General features: G+C 37.2%; 1 protein-coding gene across 1 annotated transcript in view; it reads right to left on the bottom strand.

The window, feature by feature from the left end:
* Smp_196060 (Mername-AA021 peptidase (M24 family)) overlaps nt 1-22,862 on the bottom strand; it is a gene marked incomplete at both ends in the record, with an annotated part of 68,165 nt that overhangs the window by 18,840 nt on the left and 26,463 nt on the right. The window contains 3 exons of the mRNA XM_018788483.1: nt 3,475-3,687; nt 9,777-10,394; nt 10,741-11,057. Of these exons, the coding sequence (XP_018654021.1) occupies nt 3,475-3,687; nt 9,777-10,394; nt 10,741-11,057 (1,148 nt within the window). The remainder of the gene's footprint in view (nt 1-3,474; nt 3,688-9,776; nt 10,395-10,740; nt 11,058-22,862) is intronic.

Consider the following 22,862-nt stretch of genomic DNA (forward strand, 5'->3'; position numbering starts at 1 on the left):
ATGTTGAATAAGTATAATTGCCTAAGTTTCATCGAATTAAAAATCCATGCAGTTGAAAAGTAAATTATAAAATATTGTCCAGTGATTAACTGAAAATCGTGAATCATATCAGTTTTCGGTACTTGATCATTACAACTTGGCAATATCTGTAAAAAAGAACTAGTCCTTCAAACCTTATTTAAATGCAAAACTCCAATATCGTTGCCTAAAATTACAATATTAATGAGAAGTAAATCAAGTTCGAATATCACTAGCTAGTTGCGTGCATTGATCTATAACCATTTTAATTTATCGTATAACAAAATTTTATCCCCCAAAGTACAATTATTTCTGTTGAAAAACATTCACTTATTGAAAATAATTAATCCGAGTCTACTTGTTGTAATTTCAGTTTACAATTATTACGCTAGAGACCTATGGAGTTATAAAATAAAATAAAAATAGTTCAGCGAATAAAGTTTCATTTTCGAAGACATCATTTATTAAACTATGTGATCATACTTATAGCTATTTTACACATAGCAACCTATAATAAAATAGAAAATTGTTGTATCATTAAAAAAGATATCACAAGTTAATCAAACATTTTAAATATCCGATAAACTTGGATAAGTCAAAGGTTAATCAGGATAGGAAAGATAACTGTTCACTTCACGGATTTAAACATATAAAATAGAGACGAACGCATTCTGAAAACAATCTACAAATTAGATGGGACTTTACTACCACAAGTTCTTATGACTTTATCAAGAAATTCAGGTATACTGTTGTCTAACAACTTATATTGATATGAACATTAGCGATAGTAGTGGTATTAATATTGGTAATACAGGAGTAATAATGTCCATTTTTAAAAGTAATCATCTTCAGTATAAAGAAACCACAGTAACGCAGTCGCAAGTAATAATAAATTTAGCCGTTAGTTGAGGTTATTGACTTTTAAATATCTTATGCATAACAATGAGTTAAATAACTAGTGAAGCAAAACAGAACTAGTCAAAGTTAGAAATGTGAATCATTGAATCCCGGCTCAGTAGTCTAAATGTTTAGGAGCACATTACGAGACCAAGAGGGTCTGAGTTCCATACTCAGTTGGTTTGCGAATGCACACTAGTGAGGATTCCTATAATGGGCTGAAAAAGTTTTCTAATGTTTCCTAATTTTTTAATGGTTGCCTAACTATAGCCAGTCCGTTATGTGAACCATAAATGTAAAAATAGTTGGATAAACGAAAAAATTGGATGATAACTTCGAAAAAACTTTATCACGTAAAACGTTTATCAAAATATGAATAAACCAGGAGGGGTGTTTATGTTACTTTTATTTCAAGGAGTCTTAAATATGAATGAATTCAGTGGTCGGTGTGCTTTTTCCAATACTTAAGATGCAAACTTTGAGAATCACTGAATGCTATTGAACACCAAAAGATTAATTTTACAGAATTAGCACCAACAAAAAAAGTATTTTCAAACTGACCATGTACTAACTTCGTTATATGTCTTTGAGAAGAAACAAACTTTATTTTCGAACTTTTTATCTGGAAACTAATAGCTAACTGATTGAGTCATACTTTAGTTTACTGCTGCAATTATATTATTAACTTCATAAAGATACTGACTAATTAACTTCCATAACTTTTCATTTTGATTTAGCTGCAACACTGTTTCATAGTGTTTTATGGCAGAATAAGGTAGACTCTATTGACTTTTTTGTCCCTTAGCATAACATAACATCTTACACAATATCCTAATCACCAGTTTACTTTTCATTGACAATTAGGCTAAATTTTCATCTTCCAAAATAATAACGTTTCCTGATAACCTTTAGTAAAACTGTAAGGTGACAATATACAGACGTTTATTCCTCATTTTAATTTATTAGAGACACTATTTAATGATAAGCAATTTCCGAATTATTAAGTTGTTCAGTAAAGTTAGAAAACGTTGGTCTTATTAGAACTCAAATAAATGATCTCCATAATACCGCCTAATTGCTATAGTTATCTGAACAGGAATAGAAAAGTCTCATAGATTTTCTTCACTTTGTAAGTTACATATGTTTTCTTAATAAAAATAAAAGGCAAATCGAGTAGTGTTTCGAAATCGGAACAGATAATGGGTAATTAGTTGACATATGTCATTTAGTGAAAAGAAAACTGAATTGTATAAAAATGTACAATAAATCAATATTGTGACAGTAATATATTCAAGTTTTTAAAAGTAAAACACTGTGATAGCAGTTCATGAAGCGTATGCCTACTTTGACAACAGTTTTTGGTTCAATACTAGTTTTCCCTATTATTTTCCATCTGCTCTTACAAATATTCAGTTTCCTTAGATCTCTTAGGAAAAGAAAAATCATATGGATTATTACTAGGCTGTTATCTTTTTTGATACATTGATCTATTCATTAAGTAATAATCTTAATGTCCTATTTCAGGTAACAAACTAGGTGGATTGGGTTCATACCAATGACACATGGTATAGAATATGATTTCTTCAAAGGCGCTTTGACCAAGACCTAATATCTTTTAGATAACTAATATAAATTATAGACAACAAAATAAACGAAGGACGGTTAGGTTAAAGTAACTGCTTGATTACACTGTCATGCATAATTATATTTGATAAGGTCTGTTCTACAAAATAATTTCGAATTTAGTTGTCACTTCTGCGCAAGGTCAAAATCTAATAGTTTTTGAATATTACTAACCTAGTGAAGAAAATTGGTCGAACTAACAGCTAAAATAAAATGATTAGCTCAAAGATGAACTTATTTTGACTGGAAACAACCTTGATGGTATGGCAAGTGACCAAGGATCATTTTTATACTAAGTCATATTTTGTTGACGATAACTGGTAAATAAAATATATTTCAATTGTGAACCTAGAACGGCTGATAAGTGACTGAATATGTTGTCGTTATATTCAACGCAATTAACAACACTTCATGCATGGAAAGTGGAGATTTCATGGATTTAAAGGAGTTTACACGAATCGTATAAACTGGAATTGTACCAATAATTAAGATTTAAATCTATTGAAAAACTAGAGTGATTTATCATCCATCGGCCTCTGCGTTTAGTGTTCTAAAATATGAACCTTTCAACATAAAATAGAGGAAAAATAAACCGAATGTATGGTAAAATTAATCTTCAAGAAATAATGGAAAATGTCATCACATAATGGTCAGCGAATTGTTACGGTCAAACTGCTGCTAGATATTTTTTTAAAAATATGAATAGACTAAACAAAAGACGACTTTAGAATAAAACCATTGATGCCACAGAAAATTTATACGAATAGACTGTGAACCAATCAATTCAATAAATATTTTACATCCAAATACATATTTCAAACCATATTTATCTTGACGAATACATAAACGTAAAATGTAGAATAGATACATCACCAAGACTGGTTCAGTGATAATAAGGCTGATGGAAACCGAAAGATTTTTAAAAAGTATACCTACTTCACACGTTTGTCTTCAATTTGCCGAAATTTGTCAAAGCGTGAAAGCACTTCTTCCAAATGATTTTGTTCTTCAACGGTAAGATTAGCATTCGCAAGTGTTGTTCCTTTCCTAGGGTATGATTTGATGCTCTTTGTACTACCAATGCTAAGACTATCTGGAATAAATGCGCTTCCAGTCTTGCTTCCAATATTATGCGCAGGAGAGTTCGATCTTGAACGAAAGTTGTCATTAGTAGACTCAAAAGGGCGCGACAAGGTAGGATTATTTATGTTAGAATATGACATTTGAATTAGTAGTTAACAGCAATAGTTACAAGTTCTTTTAATTACAAATGTTTAGAAACATGTCAGTATAGTATTTAGGATAGTGTGGTGCTGAAAATACATATAACTTTAGTGTCTACAAGTAACCAATCAGATGAAAGGCCTTTAAACTATCCAGGTCTTCTAAGTAAAAGTGTGAACCTTTAATGCTAAAAAGAACTAAAAATATAGAAGAGAATACTTACAAATAAAAACAGCTAGTTTCACACTTACTGTTTTGTTTTACTGAACTGTTGAAATGTTAAAGTCACTAAAACGATCTTTTAAACACGGTACCTATTTACGTGTTCATTGACGAGAAATTGATTCATTATCATACACGGTTATTTTAAGGAGCGCTTTTCTATCTACGTAGATGGTTTTAGAAGTGCCGGCTAAATACGTCTATTTGAGCACGACATTCAAATATATTTAGTCGTAGTTTTTGAAAACTAATAATAAAGAATAATTTGTCTTGACAGTCATTAAGTTTTTTCAATTCATTGCTCTGTCTGTCACCCGTAAATAAAGGTACGTTGAGTGTGACGTCCTCATTTTGAAATTGCTTGAAAGATTCAGCTTCTTAATCACAAAATACATCAACTGCATATTTGTCATGTTTTTTATTTGATTTTGAGTGCGACACCTGTAAAACTTTTGGAATTCAAGGTAGTTGTGAAACGAAATGCTAATGGATTTAGATTCACCACAACGTCTTGAAGTTTGATGTTAGATTGTGGATTATGACGATTGCATAAAAGAACGGAAATTGTTTATCTTTTTGATTGTGTACTGAATATAATCTGCAATCTATGAGGCTCAAAACAAAACTTGAAGAAATGATTGTTCTGATCAAGCAGACTTTTCAGTATATGCTTACTAAGCGATAAGATGAATATGTCTTTGTAAAAAACACCTGTTCCGTCTTATAGATGGGCATTAATACTGAGACAGATGGTATGAGTGAAACTTTCTGTGGACAGAGTCAAGATGGTCTGGTCACTGCTTAACATTTTAAGTCTGCCGCTTCAAATAAGCGTGCGTACCATTTGGATGATAGAGAATGCATTCGGTCATATATTCTAGTCTTATTTCTAGTATAAAAAATTTGATAACGAACTCTTTGACCAATGAATTTTATGAAAAAGATCGGATTGTAAGTATTAAGTTATTGTCTAATGTTTGGATCCTTGCATGTGAAAACTTAGCTATCTGTCTTTGCCATAAAATTCAAGCTCTTCATTACTTGTCAAATTAATTTACTAATTCATGGAAAATAATAAAACGTTATTTTGAAATACTTTACAATACAGCTAACCCTTCCAACGCGTCATACACAAAACCAGACGTTCTCTAAGACTCTTTTGTGGGTCAATATTTACTATCAGACAAGTTTTCCGGTGTATAACTCTTTGACCATCAACATATTTTAGCCTCATGCACGTGGAGTAGGGAGGGGTTTACGTCTGATTTGTAGGCTTATTTGCAAAGATGTATAGACAATGCGAATATCCGGCGCCATCCTAAAAACAGTTTGTCATAACCAAATCTACCGAAATCATCTTCCTCTGTAAAGACGTATATCAAACCAAAACTTTGATGCACATTGACAAACGTCACCGAACAAAACAGTGAAATCCAGTCAGAACATTTAATTCACTAGACAGACAATCTTATCCGAAAAAGCATCTTGTAGAATTTGGAACTACTACTGTACGCTATTGCAATCAATATGTAACTAAAAGGCCGACAACTAGACGCCTAATTTCAAATGAGCACAAAACCCAATTACCTGATATTCTGAGAGCTAAACACCTGGTTATCAGTCGACCAGATAAGTGTTTTGGTTTAATTGTAATTGATTGTCTAGAATACATCACAAATATTTTTTCGTGCTATCAGATAGCCAAGTTTTATAAGGACACTACTTAGAATATACAACTAAACAGATTGAATAAAGGTTGACAAAAGTCAATAGTTACGATCCCTTTAAACAACTTAAAACATCTCCGTCGGTTATCCCGAGCCAATGTGGAACAGTTAGTGCAGTAACTTGTAAAGTTGGTTTTCATTAAGCAGTAAAAGGGAATTGATTCATTCTATAATCTAGGGACCCAGAAGTACTAGCACCGACGGCAAAGTCTACGTCAAACTAATACAATTCCAATAGATAATTACCAATACTGGTTATGTAAGTAGATTCACCAACAGAAACCTTAAGATGAAATATTAACATGAAAAAATGCCTACAGTGAGATACATCCTCTTCAAAAGGATTGAATTTAAAATAGATACTGAAGAAGAGATTCTAAAAAGCATATTTTCGGAATCTTTGTGAGGAACATCCTACTAGCTTGAACTTTGTGTTATATTCTGCAGTCAGTCTATGATTCGAGGTTTTTTGAGAGCCTTTGTAAATCTTTAGGCTTAATTACTCTTATGGAGGACGTTAATTTAGCTACAAAAAGTAGTCTTTTGAAGAGGGTCTCCAAAAATAATTTTGCCCAGGTGTTAAAATATCAGCCACGTCAATCAATAACTCAACACTGGAGTACTTCTCAGATCTTGTTCACGTTTCTTCACCAGAATTCTTCTTTGGAGTCATTCATAAAGTCAAAAGTCGTTGAAATGGGAGATGACTTGGAAAGGCAGGATGTTTAATATCTCATTTCATCGTGGTTTTAAGGCTCCTTCTACCTTCAGTAGTTTATTACTCCTTCGTTTATTTTTTGTATAATTTACAACTACCTATTATGACGAAAACGGAGTACGCTACTCTTAATATTCACCAAATGAGAATTCATTTCCCTTATATGAAGTGTCTTCACCTCAGCGACGTTTGGTTACCTATTAGGTCATTATACAAATGACTCTACTTTTGATATTTCTAAATAATCGGACGTAATTTCACCATATATTTACGGTTTTTGATATTCCAGTTAACAACTATCTTCCATCTTTAATCTATTTTAACCACGGTCTATAATTCAATTTTTAGATACTGGAAAACACATTTGACCACCTTTTAAACGGCTCAATATTTGTCTGTTTTATTACAGATTTATAGGTTCTGATTAATTATAAGTGCAGTGGTAAAACTAGCAAGTGACGTCATGGAGATGAGAAAAATCCTTTCTTACTGAATCGTCTTTTTCAGTAGAACGGTGGGTTTGCTTCGTTATAAGTGATAATTATTAGACCAAAGAGCTGGAAGCATGTAAGAAAGAAGCCCCTGTTACTGAAAGTATTGATTAATGATCAAACATGCTGTTAAAAATGTCTTCCGGGTTGTTTCAGTTATATATATATATGAACCCAAGTGCTTATATTTGTATGAAAGTCCTTAATACACTACTGAATTTCGGTAGATGAAATCCGTAGGGAATGTTACTTCCGTTGAATATATGTTCGGGAAAACCCAGTACACCGGTTAATAATATTTTTGTAGAGACAGCTGGATTCGAACACATTCAATGAAGATTAAAAACTTGCACCTCAACTTACTACACACCACAGGATTTAGTGAAAGACTGCGGAATAAAACAAACTGACTTATAAGTAGTAGCAAACACAGTGACCAGTAGAACAATTAAATAACCACTATGTTACATTATAAGGCGCTTTATTTGTGATTGGTACTTCTAAAGCTTATTTCAGCGTTGGTACTCGTGAATAAAATCTTTATCGCATACCAAGGAAATTTAGTTGTCATTATGTTATAGTGAGACGAGTATTTGAAGATTTAGGAGCTTTGAAACAATCCTACAGACCAATAATAAACATATTTCCATGGTATCCCAATGAGTAAAAACTTGCGTCTCTGACGTCCCTTGACTTAATATAAGTCATGAAACGTCAGAAATGCAACTTTCTACTCATTGGGATACCACAAAAATACATTTATTGCTAACTTTCTACCCAATTCCCACCCTACTTGAAACCGTCAAGTCCAACCTCATCGTTACACACAAACTCATATCCTACAAATTATTATCTTTCAGCTTGTATAGTAAGGTAACTGTATTGGTATATTCCTATATTCTACTTATTATAAGCTTAGAATGGACCTATTAGATATTTTTGAACGTTTTATTACTCCTCAATCATTGCTAGGTAACTATGTACTGTTTCCTTCACTTTCTGCTAATTATGACGTGATTGTATGCGCGATTTCCTGTTCGGTGTGCTATGTGGTCTAAAAATCAGTGTGTATAATCTCATGAATATATGGAATGGCTGCTATGCTGGGTGATCAAAATTTACAGATAGACCATCAGGAGCAGTTTGGATTAGGCTAGCTCAGAGTTTTTGGTTTGGTCAGAATGCATCATTGCTGAAGGTTAAGGACGATAGGCTACTGTTGAAATAGGAGATATGGGTTAAAAAACTCACAACCGGAATTCTGACTGGTAAATTTAGCATGTTATATTCATTCTCATCTGAAGACGACGAGTCTCATGGTATGGCTGATAATCTACTTAGAAATATAATAATTACGACATCCAACACTTAATCTTGAATATAAGTGCTTCTCACTAATCGCATTTTCACCATTGAACAACAGCACTGACCAGGAGCTGAAAATAGTCGCTGTATCAGACATTTATTGACCGCACGATCGTCCAGTGCTTAATCGGAGTTAGCGAACAGAAGAGACTGATTAGGTTTCACAGCTTGCTGTAGATGTATTGAATTAATGCCATACTGTATTAATGAAAAAACATATTCTTGGTCTACATTTCTATAGGTTGACTCCCTACATGGTCAGAGAAGTGATGAAAAGTACAGGCTACCTGATGTTGATCCGTACGATAACCCCAACCAGGGGTTAAAGAGGTAGAGTGATATGGCCCGAAATCCGCCACAGTGAATTATATGAACTCACTGGTCACCTTCGCTAATTCCTGGGCTTTAGTGTCATTTCATAATATTTATTCATTAGACCCACTCCCTATTTTCGGAGCGTATTAATTAATCGTTAGTTTTCTTAGCGATCAGTGGTACTACTATTATTTGTCATTCCTCATATGTAATAGTTGCTGGGGCTAGATTATATATATTCTACGTTGGTTATAAATGACTGAGCAAAGGATAAGTGTATTGAGTAACACAGCTTAGTTTTATTCTATGGCTGTAAAACATTGTCTTTAAAGGCAAGACATGGGCGTAGGCTACTAGTAGTTAGTCACAGATGTCTTAAGGACATCCCCCATGTTTAGTAGAGCTAAGATCAGATGTAGAGCAGTACATGAAAATCCCAAATTGGTTGTGAATCTTTGTCGATTAGGCTGGATGATACATGCATTACGGTTCTTTAGACGGCGTCTAAACCGATTATTTTGGCCTAGGAGAGCTAGAAAGCTAGGGTTGATCAAGCTAAGGTGCGAAACTAACCAGAGACGTCAATGCAGGAGTGATTCGTGTGGGTGGAGAGGTTTATATCTCTAGCTAGATTCAGCTAGATTATTAAAACCGATGGTTAGATTTGGGTGATATGGATCGAAATTCAGATGTACTATTTCCCTTTCTCCAGAACGTACGCTTTAATACTATCTTATACTTCTTAATGAGCTAATTCATTAGTGTTTCTGGAACCATACTCTCTATATTTGATATTTTTAAGATTATAGACACTACTATCGCTTTAAATTTATCGCTATGGCTAAATACAAGAGACCCACCATTTTTGAATCATTACGAATATATGTAAACTATGCAGTTTGAGTGGTTAAGAATACCCAGATAATGTGCAGAATGTAAAAATAGTACTACATGGAAAAATCTCCTTTGAGACAGTAGAAACACAAATTAACATCGAAGCGGATTGTACGCAAAAGTAGTATACTTTCCAGTATCACTTTTAAAATTCACACGAATAAAACTAAGCTATGTACCAGTAAATATAAAAATTATTGCCAGTCATAGATCAACTTCAATAGCATAATGAATCCATGGATAAAGAACAAAAACACTATAGATCACGTTAGTATTATGCACCCCTTATTTGTAATTGAAATGGTATGTTCAAACTGAGCTGTCAAAGCTTTGTCACTAGTGACTACTGTCCATCCATCTTCCAAAATAACAGGGACTGCAAAACTTGTATTCCGTCTGAATTTTAATCCAAACTTGTTGGGAGGAAGAGAGATACACGGTTCGACGGTGAACGTATGTCCAGGTAGCATACGTGTAAGTGGTTGGGAAGCTATTTCATGGATTGAATGTACTACTTTTGGCGGTCCATGCAAAAATGGGCCGATTCCATGTCCACATACGTCTACCACAACGCGGCACTGAAAAGCATCGGCGCATTTCGTGACTGCTTCCGCAATAGATGTATAAAGAGCATTTGGGCCGCAAACACTGATACCAGCATCACGGCACTTCTGAGCGACAGTGCACAAGTAGACAGCAGTTTTTATCCGTGCATCGGCTTCCAGATCACAATAATCAGAGTGACTATCCACACCAACTACAAAGGAGTGACATGCATCACCATGGACGTAACCACTATAAACTGATATATCCACAGACAAAATATCACCCAGTTTTAGTATTTGTGATTTGTTTGGGATTCCATGACAAACAACTTCATTTAACGACGTGCAGACTGACCTGTATTAGATAAAACACATTTAACAGATTAGACAGCTAGTATAGCCGTATTTCGTTAAATAATCGATAAAATGCAGACTCGGATAAAAATGGAACCTTTATTAGTATCAGGTAGTTTCTCATATGATTTTGAATAAGCTACCTCTTGAGACGGAGATCCATCTTCGTCAGAATATTTCTATTCTACTTTCAATATACGAAATAATTAAAAGCACACCAAGTGATATGAATATTTATGCTGACAAGTTAAAATCTATTCCTCCAGCAAACTATTTATGGAAATTAGCTGTTAGAAAGAGAAATTTAGTTGATAATTGAAAATAAAATTTACAAATAACAAGCTTACTTTGGAAAACCTTTATATCCTAACGGCGATGGGTATACCGATTTACTCAGACACTCATTAAATACGAAATCATCGATATCCTGAGTAGATAAACCCGGTCTGATGAATTTTTCAAGATCATTAAACATCTGGCGGATTATAGAACCTGCTCGTTTACATTCACTAATATTACGATCACTCTGCACAGCTATGGTAGATTGCGTTAGGTCGACCTCGTTAGTAATGTATGGGGGCAGTGGGATATTCGATGGAATTTCACGGCCACAAATATGAAGGAAACGATTGTGGATTTTCAGTAGACCACGAAAGAGAACCATCTGGATGGAATCAAATTTTCATTTGTTAGACAAATACTGTGGGTTTAATTACACACTAAAAACACAACAATACGACCACAAGTAGTTTTAAACCCCGGAGTGTGATTAGCATGTTAAAAAAAATACATCTAGTTGCAAAAAGTGAGGATAGAAGGAGGGAAAGACGATCCTGAGGCACGGAAAAAAAGTCAGCTATAATCAAACCATATCGACGACCTTGAACTAGTTATCGGCCAATCAGAAAAGTGTTCAGGTCCGAAACAGTTTATTACAAAAATGGTAATAAAACTAGATTGAATAAAAAGTCTGGTCATAATTAGCGATTCTATACATTTTCTACGTGTGTTATACTGACGGCTTTTTAAATCTCTTATTGGATCTTCAAATGGTTCAAATGGTTGAGGACGGAATAGAAGAAGCTTTCCCTTAACGGGCTTCCGTGTCTAGTAGCAGTGGATCACCAATACCTCCAGGCAAAAACCTAGGTATATGAACGATAATAGAGGAAAAAAAAAGAATTTGGTAAATCATAATAATATGTTATCCTTAGTCCTTAAGAATAAGTCAAGTTTCCTCTTAAAGGACTCCTGGGAAGTCGCTTGGACTACCTCAGTCGGCAGCGAATTCCAGCATTTGACAACTCTTAAGGAGTAGAAGTTGTGTCTACAGTCCGTTCTGCTATGTTGGGTCTCCAGTTTCTGGGTGTTACCTCTTAGGTTAGCGTTGTGACTAAGCTTAAGATGTTTAAGGGGATGACCAGAAGTATTAAGGATATTGTAAGTCATAAGAAGGTCACCTCTAAGACGCCTCTACTCTAACGGGTAAAGGTTAAGTGATTGGGGGCGCTCTTCGTAAGGTTTGAATTCGAGTCCTCGAACTTATTTCGTGTCTTGACGTTGGATACGTTCCAGAGTGTCTTTATCCTTTTGGAGGTTGGGAGGAAATACTATGTTTCCGTACTCTAAATGGGGACGAATAAAACTGTTGAAGATTATGTGGAAGGTTCAAACTGGCCAAAAATGCGTTTCAATGTTACTAGTGCAAGGTTTGCTTGAAAGGCGTTTTTGTCACAGTTCGCATACGACTTCAGGTCGTAGGGTACCAACACTCCTAAATCTTTTTCGACTTGGGAAACTTCTAGAGAGGAGTTACCTAAGTTATAACTATAGTCTGCAACATGTCGCAGATGGACTACTTTGCACTTTGAAGTGTTGGAGGTAAGTCCGTCGTCGTCTGCCCAACTTTGAAGTCGAGTCAGATCCTCCTGAAGAACTAGTATATCCTTATGGTTACGTATCTCTCTCCAAAGTTTCACATCATCAGCAAAAAGCAACAAGTCAGATGAAACTTGTTGAGGAAGATCATTAATGTAAATCAAGAAGAGAAGGGGTCCTAGTATTGAGCCCTGGGGGACCCCACTAGGACATTCCATAGCCTGAGGGAGAGTGAAGCTAACCCTGACCTTAAAATGGCGGTTTACTAGATATGAAGACACACGTGGTTAACCCTATCAAAAGCTTTTGAGAAATCAAGGTAAATGACGTCAACCTTCCACTTGCGATCAAGGATGGTTGTCCATCTATCCACCGCAGTCAGCAGGTTGGTCATACAAGAATGACCTTTTCTGAAACCATGCTGTTGAGGTGAGAAGAACTTTAAGGATGATAAGTATTCTTGTATACCGTCGTATATTAGTGATTCCATAATTTTAGAAGGTATGGAGAGAAGGGCCACTGGTCGGTAGCTTGAAGGTTCACTGCGTCGACCTCCTTTGAAAAGTGGTGTGAAGTGAGACAGCTTCCAAATGTCCGGTAGTTTGCCTCTGCTTAGCGAGTGAGTAAACATCACGCTATCGCATATAACGATATTAATCTTTGTCTTTATATTTTTTTGCGTTGCAACTTCTTGTTTTATCCTCATAATGTCGCTCATTTGGATCCAGACGATAGCGTCCTGAGGTTTTCTCTCCATGTCGTACCAGTCTGAAAACATCGAAGCCAGGTCCGACTACGCAGAAGCTGATGACATAACGGCCTGACATGCATGGCTATTCATAGTAGTTCCGCGGTAACCATGAGAGTTAACCAGATATGTTACACCTGAAACTCTTACTTATTGTGTTCCGGACCCTCCAAAACCTGAAGTTATGCCACCTTAAAAAGGGGTTGCGTAATCGTTCGCCGAAATTTTAGCACACTCTTCCACAATGTAGATTCGGGACATGATTCAGTAACAGGAAATTCGTTGGTGATGGAAGAAGAGACTGACCAAAAAACCGTCAATGAAAGCATTTATAGTAAGTTATCCCACCTATCATTCCAAATCAGGTCCAAGCCGTTCATATTTTGTGTCAAAACAACGCACTTGATAAGCCAGCTTCATCTGCGAACCTGAATCGGTAGATTGGCAAAAGGTACGACTCCCATTTTTTTTCAACAATTAACCAGTCCGTATTTGATTACTTGAGGCCTTCCCCTCGGTTCCACAAACTCGTACACAAATTTTAGTTGCTTGTGTGTGGGCAAGTGGACTAGTTCGTCAAGGACGTTTTGCTTCTTTGATAAATAAGATCTCCGAGGTCTTCTGAAGACTGCCTGATGTGTTTCGGATTTGATTGTTCTAACATTTTGAATAACTCTCTAGGCTATATGACATAGCAATACTATTAGCTCATGCATTTTCGTGCAGTTCATATTTATTATCTGTATTATTAGAACAGTTCCTTATCTTACAACAGTGTTGAAAATGTATCTGTCGGTAAGGATGGAGATTATTTGCAGCTGAAGTTACATAAGTTCGGATGATGTAAAAAATTACCTTTTATTTTTATCAACCGATAGAAATCTCGTAACTTATTAACTGAAGATAATTATTTTTCCTCATGGGCAGTTGTGACTCCTGAGTGCTAGTAGTGAACTTCTGTCCTGTACCACTTTCTTCGTTTCGGTTTTGAGTTCGACAAAGAGACTACAGATTTTACAGTCGTATCCAAAGAATACTCCACTCAACTAATATAAATTAATTTGAGTAATATTCACATCCCATCTCTTGGCCAACAGTATCTGGGAACAGCTATGGTAGTTCATATAACACATCTAATTTTGAATACTGTAGCCCGCAATCTGACCTACTAAAACGACAACAACCATTCGTTTTTAAACTAAATCGTGATTTATTTGTTCATGATACTATTAGGCGTTTTCACCATTAAGGACCATTCGTACACCCAATGTTTTATAAATACTCAGTCATTTTGTGGCAAAAGTTAGGTATAGTAGTATTAGGCATGCAGAACTTGACAATACTATCGTGCCAGTACATTGTTACAAGCTGATTTCAAAGCTAACAGGACGAGAAGTAGAGAGTGATGTACTGGAATGATAAACTTAACCGTTAGGCAGGGGTAGTAGGGAGTTTAATACTCAAGCCACGAGATTAAGTGAGGTTGAAAAACCATCATGACCACACCACTTGTTATCAGACGAACAGTTTCTGGTTGGAAATGTCTACTTCCAAGGAGAACAGACGACTTGGAAGTCATTTTTACTGTAGCCAAAAGCAATATATTCTAGAGATAAAGGCAATCCACTGAATAGCTACAATCGTTTAAACTAGAGAGCCGTGAACGAGTATTTCCAACACACTTCGTGTCCACAAGAGTAATGAAGGCTAACGGCGGACAAGTACTGGGAAAAGAGAGATAATATTCGAAAATTCGTTCCAGGCGGTAAGTGTCGAAGAACTATACCACCAAGTAGGATCATATCCTGGATAAGGTGAGGCGCGAAACCTTTTCTTTAGGGCAGAAAAGAGAGTCTGGAATAGAGTATAAGTGTTCGTTTAGGATTCAGACCACATATCTAACCTGACATTGAGAATTACATGAGACTGTGAAAAGGAAAGACACGAGAAGGAGTGTCTTCAATAAAGCTAATGAGGTCAGGATCAGTGTCAAAGATCTACAAAGCCGTTTATATTGAAGATTTGTTTACCGCTACTGATGATGCAAGAAAGATTTAACCCGTTGCTAGCCGGTTGTGCAATTGCCGTAACTATACAAGGAATAGGAAGAGGCAGTAAACGATCAGAAAAAGAATATTTAGATATGAACGACACATTTCGAAAAGCATGATGTGGTTTTGGCAGAAATAACTCCCATGCGTCAGGTCTGTGGTGGCATCGGTCCATAACCGCACAATCCTCGAAGCTGAAAACACCAGATAACTGGGAAAATAGATGTATTCAACACCTAACGTGGATAAAATACCAACAACCAAGAAGACGGAAAGAATTTAATTCATCAGACGGCATGATTGAGCATTGCAGGCGTGGTAATTCGGGTGTAACTTATCTCCTTGATTCATATTATATATAATGTTCTGTCTCAAACCCGAATGTGTTCTCCATCATATGTTGGTGGTGATTCGTTCACTTCCTTTTTTTAAAGGGTTTGTACTTCCTATCATTTTAGATTGAACGTTGAAAAGTTTTGTATGTTTGAACAGCTTACCTCGCGATCCACTGTGAGCCACCCACTAGCTAAATAAAGATCTATCCGCTACTAATCCGGTTACTTCTACCACCATGATATACAATGAGCAACAGGGCTGAAGGGGCTAATCATCATGTTTCATACAAAGAACTCCTCTTGGACCATTTATTTCAGTGATTTTGAAAAAAACCTTCCGTACAATATTAGTTCACCAGTCTTCATGTACATCAATAATGCCAAAATTTAAAAAATTGTGATAAGTAAGAAGAATGTACTACTTTAAAAAGAATTCACGCAACTGAGGAGTTAAACAAAAGAGTGAATAGTTTATTTAATTCTTTTGACAATTGTCTTCGCTTTGCTCTTTCGAAGTCTGATTTTCTAAATTCTTGTACATAGTGCCCATTGGGTCTGACGTAACCTCTCTGGTCCTTACCAATAGCCGGAAATGTCTACTTTTCCACTACCATATAGGAATGTCTAAACATTTCCAGGGATATGAACTGGTCATTCACCTGGCTGATAGATAACTGCAGTAACAAATCTGGAAACCATAATTATGCCAAGGCTGAACAACTTTGTATTTGGTCTGGCCATCCTGATTAACCGCATCTCCAGCAGTTGCTTTAATGGAGGCGTAAACACCTCCGGTTTCTTCTCAACACAGAGTCTGTGGATAGGTTACAGGATCCACACGATGTTGCCTACTAGGACGGTTAAAGGTAACGATACCGTTTTAAGCTCCATTTTCGTGTGTTATATACTCACTTGTATCCATCGTTTAATTCCTTCTAAACTTTTCCCCCGCGAGGTTCTTTAAATTATCCCACATTTTGCTCCTCAGTGTATTAATTAGCATACATAGTAATAACGTTGTCATCAGTAATTGTATTCCAATCACAAGATCGACCAGGAGAGACCTAGGTCGAGAGACGCAGGTCTAAATTCAGAGTTTAACGACAAGTCAATAACGCTTGTTTCCAGTGATAGGATTATATGAATGCTCAATACAACACCGGATAAATAACCCTAGAGTTATGAGTGCGATGTCTATCACTTGACTCAAACACTAGATGTCGAAAAAGGCGTCCCAAGCTGCAACTGGTCCTGGCAACTGAATGCAAACAATACAAAAATGACAGTCATACCACGTGCTTGTCGCTAGTTGGAACAAGCGACTCAGGATTTGGATGTAATTTCTACAGGGACTAGTGTTGCATCCGACGATCAGATCAGGGATAGATTTCGGGAACTATTCATAGATTGTTATTATATATACATACTTATTGTATAACTGTTAAGTAACTAGATTATATGTTATTATGTTTTTTATCACAAGCTTCCAATTACACTATTGGCTGCTATGATATGGTCTATTATTCTTAACTTCTTCCCCCTATTAATCACAGTTTATCAAAATTGCAGCCAGTTTTGACCTGATCTGGTGTAATTGTTATCTTCCTATTTTATGGTGTGATGCGATCTGGTTTGCTTGGGTGTAAGCCAAGTATGTCTAAAATTTATGATTCATACGGTGGAGGCTGTGAATGTGTCCCGGACTCACCAAGCAGGACTATACGGGATGGACCAATAAGATCTCAGAGTTGACGTAAGACTGTTAGTGCTGATTGAAATGTCATTGAATTAACACTAGAGCAAAGACACATAATTCAATATTCCGATCGGCGATTTCGTCACGTGATAATTAACAGGAGAAAAAGCCAGAACAGCTAGGCTCACTGCCGCCATAGTACAACATCACCTAGACAGCACTACAGATTTATGTTAAGTCAGCTCTGTCGGTGATTCTGGTACGTTCGCTCACAATGTGTCAATCTCTACCAGTACATCGAAGTCGTTAAACACTTGCTTAACCAAACACAGTGTGACTACAATAGTCAAAACTCGAGCTCAAACACCAATGAAATTAACGACCGTCGCTAATGCCGCAGTATCTGTTAATAGTAAAGAGCGATAGGTGGGAGATGGGAGAGGAAATAACAAAAACATAGTTTCCGAAACGCTACAAAATGCGGGACGAAGATGTTGGACTAAAATACATGATTTTATTTATTGTCCCAGTATTGAAGACTAGCTAACTAGAAGGTAGAGCAGCTATAATAAAGAAAAGTAGGACGAATGATGTTCAGTGTTGAGGAAGAATATCTCAGCCAATCTATGTTGTTTGCATAAGAGCCAGAACGTAAGAAATGTTAGACCCCTCATTTAAGAGTAGCTTAGCATATTACGGAGGGCATTTTACTGATAACTCAGTGACCATCAGTTGAGCAATCCTCTCGAATCCAAGTCGGATACGTCCACCAGTGAGGGAGGCAAGAGATTCCGCAAGACGATCAGCAAAATTCCACGAACTAACTAGCACTGGGATTCATAGCGTGCCTGAGCTAGTATGTAGTAATCGGGATGAAGAACGACACACTATATGCAACAGTTGTGATGACCGTCATGTATCATAGATCTTTTCATCACTACTATAATGAATGTGTCTAGGCTACCTCGTGCTTCACATCTTAAAAGTCTCTGCGTCTGAAGGCTACGAACTTCAGAAACTGAAAGGGATAAATTAGGACCCCAAAGGACTGGTACAATTTGAAAAAACTACCTTTCCTGTCACACCAGACTCGAAAGCTAACCCTGATCGGCAGGGAGGCGGAGAAAAAGCTCAACAAAACACATTTCGATGTCGGTTGATCTTGATCAGTAACCCACGGGCTAGAAGACAGAGATCACTGACCTTCTTATGAGACACGCCTTTAAAAACAATTTGCTTAAAACCAAGAACAGATGTTTCTGGAGTACAGCGGTAGGTATTAGAAAAATCACCAAGTGGCTCTATGGCAAAGTAAAAGGGCCAAAGAGTAAACTTGGGGAAATGAGAAACATGCGCTTTCAGTTAGATCCGAAGATCATAGTTCTAACTGAAACTTGGTTATTATTCAAAATGATGGATAGAGAAGTGAACTTGCAAGGCATGATACTTTTCAGATATGGTAGGTAACACAATAGAGGAAGTGGAGTGGCGATATACATTAAGAGTCAATTCAAAGCCGCGACAGCACGCAGTAGCGAATAAGCGGAGGTGGCAGAGTCATAATGGTGAACAAGACATTGCATGTGATTAGGGGAAAAAAGCAGCTCCAACAGCTTCTAACACATAAAAAGTTGAGATAATACAGGTGACAGTAAAGCTGTGGTACCTAGAGTATGACAAAATACTACTACCTAGATATTTTAAATCCCCATTCCAAAGTCTCAACAAACAGTCTATAACACACACAAGGTGGTTCCATAAGTAGCTTGTCATACCCATAAGGAATTCAAGATTGGCCGAATATGTTGGTGACGACACGAGATGGGATAGGGACGGATGACCCTCAAACTTAGACTATTCACTGACAAATGGTCAGGATAAGTAAACATTTAGTAAGCGAGAACTCTGGTTCAGGCAAGACACGAAACACTTACAACAGGTCAAACAGGGAGCCTGGCACATGCGGTAAGTCTCCCTGAAGGTTTAGGGCTGTAACTCTTGATTGGCATCAAGAAAAAGGCGCAACACCGAATTTTCGAACGGTAGATGTTTTTAGGTCAAGCTAACAGTCGAAATGTAAGCTTACTAACCTACTTATTCCTGTTAAACCTCAAGAAAGTGTATAGGCCGCCCACCAGTTCTCTCCATCTAACTCTATGGATTATTAGTAAAAATCTTTGAGAAAGTCTGTTTACAGTTCGTTCAAAATATATAATGAAATACCTAAATATAAATCATAACTATATGAAACCTTTGCTTCACTTTCATCTCTTAATGGTAATTGAGTTTACTAATATATTTCAAGTCGATTATTTTTAACCGTTGAATATCCGATTCGTTTGTCTAACCATTAGGAAGTGGATTATACTTGCTTACTTGCGCCTGCCACCATAATGTAGGAGCATGGGCCTCCAACAACATTCTCCATATAACTCTGACTTCGGCAATCCTTTCCAGTTGCTATTCATCCTTTCCGTTCATGTTCCCAATTCTCAACACAGTGTTTGCTTTGGCCGTCCTTCTTTTCGTTTCCCTTCAGGACTCCAAGTAAGCACTTTCTTTGTGATGCAGTCTGACTATTTCTACAATGTATGTCCTATCCACTGAAAACGTCCTTTCCTAATTTCCTCCCCAGCTCGAAGCTAATCCCACAATATGCCATTGCTGATAGTATCCGGCCAATTGACACTAAGTATCTTGCGTAGACAACTGTTTATAAATACTTGTACACCTATGATGATTGTTGTGATAGTTCTCCACGTTTCAGCTCTGTACAGTAGAACTGTCTTGACGTTCGCATCGAAGATTCTCAATTTGAAGTTGGATGGTAGTTGTTTTGAGTTCCATGTTTTCCTCAAGTGTAGGAATGCTGTTCTTGCTTTGTCAATCCTTGCCTTCACATCTGCGTCAGATTCTCCTTGTTCTTCAATAATGATGTCCAGGTACGTGGAAGTCTCCATCTCTTACAGATTTTCTCCATCAAGTGTGATTATGTTGGTGTTCTATGTGTTGTATTCAAGGATGCTGCTTTTTCCCTTGTGTACGCTGAGGCCCACTGATGCGTAGGCTTCTACCACACTGCTTGTCTTGACCTGCATTTGTCGCTGTATATGGGATAGAAGGGATAGTTTATCTGTGTAGTTCAAATAGTTTAGCCGCATTCAAGCTGTACTTTCTATTTCGCGCTTACCGTCAGATATAGAGGTCTTCGTAAACCAGGTATGTGCGTGCAGCTCCGATATCCTGTGGATTCAATGGAGCTGGCCTATTCAAGAGTTCCTCCAAGTATTCTACACATCTTTTACTCTGTTCTTGAATCTCCGTGATTGTCTTACCTTTTTTGTCCCTGACTGGTCTCTCCGGTTTACTATATCTCTGCTACTTTCTTCGTTGTATCATATAGTTGTTCTATATTCCCTTTTCTTGCGGCTTTTTCCGCCGTCGTTGCTAGTCCTCCCATGAATTTTGACTTGTCGAGTTTAATGCTCTTCTTCAATTGCCTGTTTGCTTCTGTGTACTCTGCTTGCGCCTTGACTTTCTCTGTTTTTGTTCGGCTGCTGTTAATTGCTCTCACATTTTCTTCCTTTCTTGAATCCAAAACAGGGTTTCGATAGAGATCCATTCCTTATGATGATACGCCTTCAGGCCCCGAACCTCTTGACACGTTGAAGTCGGTGCTTCTTCCATCCTTTTCCAGTTGTCCTCCATCGTAGTTCCTTCTCTCAGTTGATCCCCTAAGGCTTGGAACCTGTTGTTGAGAGCTACATCGAATTCGTCGAGTTTGTCAGTATCTCAAAAGAAGGCAGTACCGAGCCTTTATAATGCTGTTTATTCAATGCTTCTTTAGCTTCATTTTTACCTTGTCCCCAACCAGGCGGTGACCTGAAGCTATGTCAACTACTTTCTTGTTTCTCACATCTTCCGTTGACCTGAATTTTTAGTGACACATATATGATCGATCTGATTCCCTGTATCGTGATACGGTGAAACCCGTTTGGCTTTGTGTATATGTTTTTTGGAGAATATAGTGTCAGCTACAACAATTTTGTTGAAGGCACATACATTTGCAAATTTCTCACCATTATCGTTGCTTTCGCTCAGTTCATATCATCCCATGATATTTTCATACCCGGTGTTGTTCATTCCGGCCTTGGTGTTTAGGTCTCCCATCAGGATGGTCAGGTCCCGTTCTGAGCACTTCTTTATGGTCGATTGCAGCCTCTCTTAGTTCTGATCTTCATCATCGTCGTTCCTAACATCGGTGAGTGCATAACATTCATTGTGATCCCCTTCTTTGTTTTGAATAATGTTTTGTTGATTCTGGATCCATGAGACTCTCATCATTTAAGTGCCTTACGAGAAACTCCCTGAGTGTGCGAGGACTTTTTTCTTCGTGACCACAGTAGAGCAGCATCTCTCCAGAACATAACCTTTTCTGTCTACCTTGGGTCCGATCGCTTTCACTTATTCTGAGAACCGCCAAGTTGTATGCCCTCTTTTGCGTTGCTATTTGACTGGTCCTCTCGGTCCTCCACATTGTTCTGACATTCCATGTATCAATATTAATTATTGTTCTGAATGTTATAAGGGGCATAAATCTAGTGACTTCCGAAGAATGTAGGCTTTCATCATGAGGCGTCATAATTCTTCCATCAACTTGTAGAATAAAGTTTAGATGGTTTAATTTGTTTGATCTGGTTGGTGTTTTCCCATCAAGGTTGTTTTCTACATGATAGGGCAGCTGACTCAATGCCCAACCCTCCTCCTTAACCCGGGTTTGGAACCTTCAGTAGCCCAAGAAGAGCTACAGATTCATGGCTCGGAGAAAGCCTACGAATCAGACGATCTTTAGAGGACGAAATGGAAAGGATCTCACTAATTTGGTTTCACTTGAAATAACCTTAGATCCATTCCTGCTCTTTTTTAACGACATGTCAGGTAAAATTAGCACGGCGGCACTGACCTATGCAGACGACACAAAGATATGGAGGTACATAACAAGCGGGAAGGATACACCCGAGCTTTACAAGGACCTAACAATAATAATGAGATGTGGAGAAGACAATTGGTTAAAACGTAACCTGTCGAAATCTCATGCCATGAACATCCTGCCTCATTTGACACAAAGCACTCACACCCTCCCTAAGAATCCGCACCCGATTGTCTTTTCAGAGTGCGATCTCCAGCTTGGACACCAGCACAAACTACATAAGGTATGCGTCAAATGCAAACGCAACTCTTCACTTTAAGTGCATTCACACCAGAGCTGTTCCTAGGACCGTCTAAGAAGTACGCACAACCCCACCCTGAGTTCCAAAAAGTCCATGCCTCCATCTCTTCAGAATAGATATACATCTCTTAGACCAAATACAAAGAAGGGGAACCAAGTGGGTGATAGGGTTAAAACGTAAATCACACGAGGACAGACTCCATCTTCTTAAACATTATCAATTGACTGAATTATTTGCTATCCATGAAACGATCCTCTATTCTTAACACTTGAATTATCACTTTATACTTTTCACATTGCAATCAACCAACTTCCTGCCACATAATGTGATTAGGCTCTATACTTTCAGACTCGTCGCTGGATAGTCATTCATTGACACGGATATGAGTCATCAAATGGAAGAAGTAGTTCAGTTGTTTTTACTTGTATATGGTTAGGTTTACTAGCAAACGCGATGACATCTAATTTTCAATTTCATAACAGATGCTGACAATATCACCCTTAATAATCTAAAAATAATAAAAGTCAACA

The sequence above is a fragment of the Schistosoma mansoni genome, chromosome W, assembly GCF_000237925.1.
Source record: "Schistosoma mansoni strain Puerto Rico chromosome W, complete genome".
NCBI classification, from domain to species: Eukaryota; Metazoa; Platyhelminthes; class Trematoda; order Strigeidida; family Schistosomatidae; genus Schistosoma; species Schistosoma mansoni.